The sequence below is a fragment of the Arctopsyche grandis genome, chromosome 13, assembly GCF_051622035.1.
Source record: "Arctopsyche grandis isolate Sample6627 chromosome 13, ASM5162203v2, whole genome shotgun sequence".
In the NCBI taxonomy this organism is placed as follows: Eukaryota; Metazoa; Arthropoda; class Insecta; order Trichoptera; family Hydropsychidae; genus Arctopsyche; species Arctopsyche grandis.
In genome coordinates this window covers 7,950,360-7,959,028 of record NC_135367.1, presented here as the reverse complement: position 1 = coordinate 7,959,028, position 8,669 = coordinate 7,950,360, and the positions used below count along the sequence as shown (strand labels likewise).

At 34.0% G+C, this 8,669-nt stretch overlaps 1 protein-coding gene across 1 annotated transcript; it reads left to right on the top strand.

The window, feature by feature from the left end:
- Positions 1-1,070: 1,070 nt before the first annotated feature.
- Positions 1,071-3,603, top strand: LOC143920753 (trypsin-7-like). The gene is made up of 5 exons (XM_077443693.1): positions 1,071-1,186; positions 1,258-1,429; positions 1,516-1,768; positions 1,850-1,996; positions 2,069-3,603. Exons 1-5 carry the CDS (start codon positions 1,138-1,140, stop codon positions 2,213-2,215), a joined length of 768 nt encoding a protein of 255 aa, XP_077299819.1. The 5' UTR covers positions 1,071-1,137; the 3' UTR covers positions 2,216-3,603.
- Positions 3,604-8,669: the final 5,066 nt, after the last annotated feature.

Genomic DNA, 8,669 nt, shown 5'->3' with positions numbered 1-8,669 from the left:
GGAGACGCTGTGAAGGGGGTAGTGGGGAAAGGAGGGGGTGTGGATTATCTGACATGTATGACGTCAGGCCGAACAACGGGAGCGTACACACATACACACATCCACGAAGCCACACACACACTTCCATTCATCATTTAGAACGGCTGAATGGGTTGGATCGGTGAGCGTGTAATGCGCGCACTCAACTTTTTACGATTAATACGTGCGCATGCAAACCTATAAATTAATTTTATTTTATTTCGTGTATTAATTCCTTTTCGAAACCATCCGTTGAAATCAACGGGCACAACACTAAATAACTTCAGCTGTACTGTTGATATAAACAAACTTTTAACGTTAAATAAACATATTGTTGCGTAGGGTTGGGTGGAGGATCCAAGTAAAAGGCCAACAGTCGTGTCACGGCATTTATTGATGATTAAGGAGATAAACGCACTGGCAGTGCTTAGTCCAGAATGACATGATATCGCCTACGTACCGCCTTATAAAGGGTAGATCTCTCAGGACGTCTAATCTGTTTACCTATTGTATAGTCACGTATTCAGATATGTATTCCCACGACATTAGGTCTTCCGGTACCGATTTTGAGAAAGGACTAATAACGGTCATTGTTTAGCCTAAATGCACTTAGAGTCCAGATATAATCCTGGAAGTAAGTGCAAGTACTTAGTTAATCCGTTAACAGATATCCGTTGATCCTAAGTGCAAGCAGTTAGTTAATCCGTTAACAGATAATCCTAGAACGGTCACATAGTCTCTGGGATTCTATTCGCTTAGTCCGCGGCGTACATAACAATATCATGAGATTTATAATTTTTAAACAATTAGTACTACACTTATGTAGTCGATATTTTGAATCACGAGGTGCAGATATTCAAAATAATGTATTTAGATGAAATGTATGAATGTAATAATGAAACACTACGTCAATACGTATATTTTTGTATTGTTTGCGATTGGAATTGTTCTATTTAATTAGGGATTAAGTGATTGCCTAAGATTACAATTATTTTTAATTTTCATAGTAAGTGATAAGTGTTATAAATGAGATTATGGCAATGATGAAATCTGATTCACAATCATATATAAACGGGGTAAAAATCATATCGAACATATCGGACGGGTTTGATCGTCAAGATGGTCGCAATCAAACTAATCGGGCTCTTCGTCGTGTTGTGCGCTGCGCGTAAGTTGCAATTAATCCAATTAAAAATTAATATAATACAGAATTCAGTAAATATTATTTGTATTTTAAAGTTTTGCCCAGCGCATATGGCTTCGGTAGGATCGTAGGAGGAATTGAATCCTCGATCCAAAGAAGACCATACCAAGCATCTCTTCAATACTTGTCGGGAAGCTCATACTCCCATTCCTGCGGAGCTTCCATCATCAGCACCAAGTACCTCTTATCTGCAGCTCATTGCAATCCGTAAGCTGTTTGTTTTTTCAATAAATCTTATCATACATATATGTATGTATAATAATCCCAGCTTAAAAGGTAATTTTAAACCATAGAGGAGCCAGCTTGGGATCTTTGTATGCTCGAGTCGGTTCGACCTCTTACAACAGTGGTGGACAAGTAGTGAAAGTAGGCTCTTTCACACCTCATCCAAGCTACAACAGGAACACTTTGGACTATGACTTCGCTGTAGTAACTCTAAATCAAGATATCATACTCGGAGCTAACGTAGCCATCATTCCATTGACATCTGGCAGCAATCCTGCCGATGGAAGTCAGGTCACTGTATCTGGATGGGGAGTCACATCTGTAAGTCAAACTGAATCAATATTGATTTGTATCAAATTACATATACAAAACTAAATTTTAATCCGTTATTAAATCGTCTAGGAATCAGCTAGCGGTCTTCCAATCAACCTGAGGGAGGCTAATCTTCCAGTTGTCAATCAAGATACTTGCAGACGTACTTACTCGTTCATTACGGCAAGGCAAATTTGCTTGGGTGGAACCCCACAAGGAGGGTTGAGCGCTTGCTTCGTGAGTTTGCTTTACATAATGCTCGGATTTTCATGTGTGTTGTATAAATATGTAATCGTTTTAATTTTTTAGGGTGATTCCGGCGGTCCAGCTGTTCAAAATGGAGTGCAATACGGTTTGGTATCCGGTGGAAACAGTTGCGAGTTGCCCAATATCCCTGGAATCTTCGCTAGGATTTCATCGGTACGAGACTGGATTAAAAACTTGACTGGAGTGTAAATAACTCTTCATTTAAATTTGTGTAATTGTCTTCAACTTACTATGTACATATACTTATATTCGATAAATTTTAATCAATAAACATTTATAAATTAACACACTTATTTGATGGTTCAATTAATTTCAAACCACCAATATTTGATGAAAATTCAACATCATATTTAATATATTATATCGCTATTCTGAGTGTCTGTTTGAGATATGCTCGCCGTTATATAATAGTCGTTTCAATTCGACATGCATTTTTACGTCACAGCTAAACCACTACCAAAACTTATATACGAATACAATAACAAAAGAAAAAAATATCTATATACGCCATTTATTGAAAATCTATTTAATTATTTTTTCTGTTACGTACACTCGGATTAGGCCGAGTAAGTGCAATCGGATTAGGCCGAGTAGCATCCCAGAGACTGTGTGACCGTTATAATTGGTTTCAAGGATTATATCTAGGTGTAGGCTAAACAATGGCCACCGAAGTGGCCATTATTGGTCCCTTCGCAGAAGTGACCGATACCGTGAGACTGAGTGTCGTGGGAATACATATCCGGGTACATGCCTAAACAATAGGGAAGTAGCCGGACGCCTTGAGAGACCTGTCCCTTATGCTGCGTAGTGTTACACCTACATAAGTCTTTATTTGTTTTATGTTAGCTGTATTCTACTCCCACGACCTTTAAATCAATCTGCGAGACGAATCATGTTTCCCCCAAAAATATCAAAGCCCTTCTTAAGCCTGCACAACAAATTGCGTGCTTCTACTCAACCATTTCTCGATACATTCAAGACACATATGTTAACACTAAAAATATCGTTTTTCAACTAACTTTATCGCTTTTCTGCATTATTCTCACGACTCTTAATCCGCACAACGAATTGCGTGAAATCTACCCTCAAGGGATACATATGCAAACACTAAAAATATTGTCTTTAATTAGTTTACCAGCATTTTTCACACGAGTCGACTCGAATCGTATTCCCTCAAAAACCCTTTTAAAGCTGCGTAACTAATTGTGTGAAAACCATTTCTCGATACACTCAAGGGTCAAAGTATTAAAGTCTTAAGATATTGTTTTACTTAACTCGAGTTCCCCCCTATTTTATCACGAACTATGATTGGTCCAAATTGTTACGCCTATTAAATATATACTGATGTTAAACATATGGAAGGTCACTTGCGATTGAGCCGTCTCTTACTTATCACTTGCGATCGAACCGTCTAACTTACAACCGAACCGTCTCTTACTAATCACTGACTTACAATTGAACCGTCTAACTAGTGACTCGCGATTAGACGACTTAACTAGTAAACTACTAACTAGTAACGTGTAATACTAACTAATCTCGTGTATACTTACTACTATTAAAGAAGATAATCATCTTATAAAATAAAGTGAGTTTTATTTACGGAGTAGCGTTCCGCAAAAACGCTTGGTGGCAGCGGAAATATTAATAACAACAAAATACACATCACCCACGAATGTAACAGTACGGACCAAACCAACGATGATTTTGGTCCAACGATTTAACCATCAGGATAAAACCAGTAGCGTACAAAATATCTAAATAAAAATTAAATTTAAAAATTGAAATTAAATATCAAAATTAAAAATATTATTATTATATTAAAATTAAATTCAAATATCAAAATAAAATTATAATCAATATATTAAAATTAAAATCAAATATTGAAATTTAAAACAGAACATGCCCAATTTAAATAAATTTTCGAGATTGACCTAAAATTAGATCATCAACAATCACATACAGATAATCCTCGACTTTTGTTTGTCGAAGATGTTTTGACTTACGTAGATACGCACTAAGATCGAAAAAAAAAATCAAAGAATTATTATTTTTACTTCCCCGTAATGCGCAGTTACTGAGCATATATCATGTGTTAGTATGGGTGACCGAGTGATGGTTTCAACCTGAGACGTTGTCGGTTTTATCAAAGGAAATTTTTTTGTCTTCAATTGTTTCTCTCGTCGAAATAAATCAATTAATTAAATCATTTCAGAGGTAAATTTTATCGGATAATGTCTTCAATTGTTTCTCTCGTCGAAATAAATCAAATAATTAAATCCATCTCAGAGGTAAAATTTATCGGATTAATAAATTTATGTGATTATTAATTTTATTTCGACGAAAGAAAAAAAAACCCTTTGACAAATCACCGACATTTTTTTTGTTAAATATTTCATCGACGGCGAAACACATTGGTGTATCGTGACGACTTATAAGAAACAATAACAAGGTTTTTTTCGCTCGTAATTATAATATTTCTCTGGTTGTAATGCATAATATAAGCATTTTCTATCAAAATGTACGAGGCCTTAAATCTAAACTGGATGAATTAGGTTCTAACTCGGCTATTCAATGTGCTGACATCCTGGTACTAACGGAAACCTGGCATGACGACTCTGTGCATGATTCTTTTTAATTTACATTAATAACATCTCAAAAATAATTAAGTATTCAGACTATCTTTTATTCGCCGATGACCTTAAGCTTTTTAAGACAGTTAAGTCTCATAGTGACGCAGCCCTTCTCCAATTGGACTTACATAGATGCGCTGTCAAGTTGGTCTGTCGATAATAAATTATTTTTTAGCATTCAAAAATGCTGTGTTCTCAATGTGACAAGATCTTCAAATCGCTTGATTTATCCATATCGCCTAAGTGGTGTTGAATTAAAGTTTGTAGATGAATATTGTGATTTGGGGGTCTTGTTCTCGAATAATTTTCAATTTAAACGACACATAGACAATATTTGTTTGCGTGCAACAAAAATGCTGGGATTCTTACTAAGAGTTAGCAAACCTTTCCAGAGTACGTTGGTGCTTAAAATTCTTTATGAATCTTTAGTACGTAGTATTCTAGAATTTTCTTCTATTATATGGAATCCAACCCATATAACTCATTTATTGAAGATTGAGAGAATCCAAAAACGGTTTCTCAGATATCTTTATTTGAAACAGTATGGTTATTATCCTTGGCTATATTTATTTATTTATTTTAATATACAAGTATACCACAGAGTCTTTACAGGTCACCCCAATATGACACTGTGGCCAGACAATACATAAAAGATCACTATATCCTAGTGCATTCCTATTAGGGGCGTTAGGTTTCAACTCATTGGAGTCTCGTCGGAATATGTTACTGGGAAGACACTTTTTTAAGCTGTTGAATGGGATAATACACAATCGTCAGGTTCTAAAGGAATTTAGGTTTAATGCACCTTGTAAATTCAGGAACTTGAGAAATCGTGATTTGTTTATTCCTCCTGTGGCTCGCACAAATATGTTGTCAACGGCTCCTATATCTAGAGCGATATATCTGCTTAACAGGATTTCTGGTGAAATTGACCTCTTCAATATAAAATATACTAATCTGGTTGAGTGGTTGTTGAGGAATGCCAGTGGTTGATTTTGCCTAGTATAAATATTAATGATTGTTATTACTTTATCTATGTTTTTTCTTTTTTTTATGATTTTATGATTTTAATGATGTTGTGTTAATATTGTTATTATTATAAGTTATTATTACTGTTATCATGTTATTATTACTGAATGACCGGCCACAGTGACGCGTTGGAGATCTCTGTAATGTCACTGTGGCTAATATGTTAAATAAATAAATAAAAAATAAAAAAATATCGTCGTAATTCAAAACATTGTTGTAATTCAAAACATCAACGATGATCTAATTTTAGCTCAATCTCGCTCGTTAGCTTAATTTTGATATTTAATTTCAATTTTTTTATTTAATTTTTATTTCGATATTTTGTACGCTACTGGTTTTAAAAGTTGGCCCAAAATCGTCATTGGTTTGGTGCGTACGGACCATTATAAGGTGGTACTTAGGCGATATCAAGACGTTCTGGACGGAGCACTGTATCTCCTTAATCATCAATAAATGCTGTGAAACGACTTTGGCCTTTTACTTGGATCCTCCACCCACCCCTACGCAACATTTCTATTGGTGTTTTATATTGTTTACATATAGGTAGGTAGGTAGGTAGGTAGTTGTTACCTGTTTTCATATTAAACAATTAAATATAAATCTTACATTAAATATATTTAAATGGTATTAAAGGTAAAAGGTGCGGATCGAACCGACACATTTTTTTTATTTATTTTTTTATTATTTAATAACATAATATGCCAACACCCATGCGATGATATGTCATCTGGTACAACATTCGTTTATTATAATAGCATTATACAATATGAATGTACATTAGAGTTTCCAATCCGAGTACTCGAGTACTCGGCCTTTTTTAGGGTACTCGATAACTGGGTATTTCAGACAAATACTCGGATAATAATAAAATTAAATATAAAAATTTTGATCCAATATTTTCAAACTATGGAATTGTTTTACGAAACTATGTATGTAGATGTTGGTGCAGTCGATGTTTTGTTAAAGTAGATTTCTTAGAATTTTTTCGACTTAATCGCGCGTGTTTGGATTCCTGGCATGGCCTGGCCGCATACATATGTATATAATCCTTACGTAATAAAATACTTCTGACATGAAAAGTGTTAAATACAATAATTATTTATCTCACAAAATTAAAAATAAAATCACTTATACCACTATGACTCGCAAAAATCTAAAAATATAAACCCTGTGGTTCATAATAATTATAGATTTTTGGGAATTATAAACTATAATAATTATAGTTTTTTTGCACAATGTATTCGTTCAACTTCAGAAAAATTATCGTCTTTTTGTTGTTTTATTACTGCTTTTTTTTCCAAATCGTTTTCAATTTTATAAATATTTTCCTGTCTATCGCATATGTTGCATGTATCGCTTCGAAGTTTGTAAAATGCTTAATTAAAATTTGTGCTAAATCCTCTTAGGTAAATTCTAAGGTGACAATTTGTCCACCGTCAGATGTAATTTTATCTTTATACAGAGAGTACATTTTTGTTACTGATAAGAGTTTAAGAGTCACTATTCACTTTCACGTGAATAGTGACTCTTAAACCTAGGAAAACTGTTAATATGTGCTCTCACTTCCAAAAGCTTATCTTCTGTAATTCTATTTCGTGGTGCATGCTTGCCACGGTTGTCTGTTATAAAAGTACCGTCCAAGGGTTTCTGTGAAAAAGCTGCATATGTGAACCTCATTTTAGAATTTGTTAGAGTTTCCAAAAAAAAGTCTTTGCGTGTCCTTTTAGAATTTATGTAAATTTCTGTACTTTTCTTTTTCTTATCAATATGGCATAGGCCATAGCGGATAAAATTTGTCTGGGCTTCACAGTTACCTAATTTCCCAAATTTGCTATGTAAAAGCTTACGTTCATCTTCAGTAAACAAATCACACTGGTATCGACATTTGTGGTCAAATGCTGATAAAGTTTTGCCTGGAACTGTAACCCCCTTCGAAGACACATACTCCATTCCTGAGTTGCGCTTTTGTTTCCTTATGTTTTTTTCCAGTTTATAGGGTCTCTCTTTCTCTTGCGTGATCGGATTGGAACATCAGAAGGAATTTCTTAATTGTTATTTTCAGTTGCTGACACCACATTGGTTAAAGAAGTCTGCGAATCCAGGGCTCCACTAACACTGCAAGACCCATCTGTTGCAGAAACAGACAAATTACGGTCATCTGGTACCCATGTTGCATCTAAAAAAATCACAAAATCATTAGTCAAACTGATATCTCGAATAAAATCCCCAAAAAGGTAATTCATAAATTTTTGCGCATAATTAAATTCATATAAAATTAGGAGAATATAATATAAATATTCATTAAAAAAAAATTGAGCTAAAAAAAAACACTTTTGCGATATTTTTGACAATTTGAAGTATTGCAAACAAACTTCATACAAAATTGTATGAATGAGAGGTTATATCATGTTTATGATTATATATGTATATATATTTTGAACCGATTTTACATTATTTTCTTACAAAAAATTTTTGCCAAAACGAAGATAAGTATACAGTTCACACGTACCTGCAACAGAATCGTCACTATCATTTGTAAAAATATTAAAATCCATTGATAATGTCACCCCTGTCAACTATCGAACGCCCTTTTCGACAATTGTATCAGTTCATACAACATTTGTTAGCTTCATATAACGTCACTTGACACATTCGCTCATAAATGGCGTTATTATCGATAATTCACTTCGATCTCTTTGGCGCAATAAGGAATATATGAAATGCTATTATTTTTGCACTAAAACCAGTTTTTTTTTAAATGTCACTTGTACTAGTCTGGTTTTCAGCCCGTGAAATGTATGTAATAATGAAACACTACGTCAATACGTATATTTTTGTATTGTTTGCGATTGGAATTGTTCTATTTAATTAGGGATAAAGTGATTGCCATAGTAAGTGATAAGTGTTTTAAATGAGATTATGGCAATGATGAAATCTGATTCACAATCATATATAAACGGGGTAAAATCATATCGAACATATCG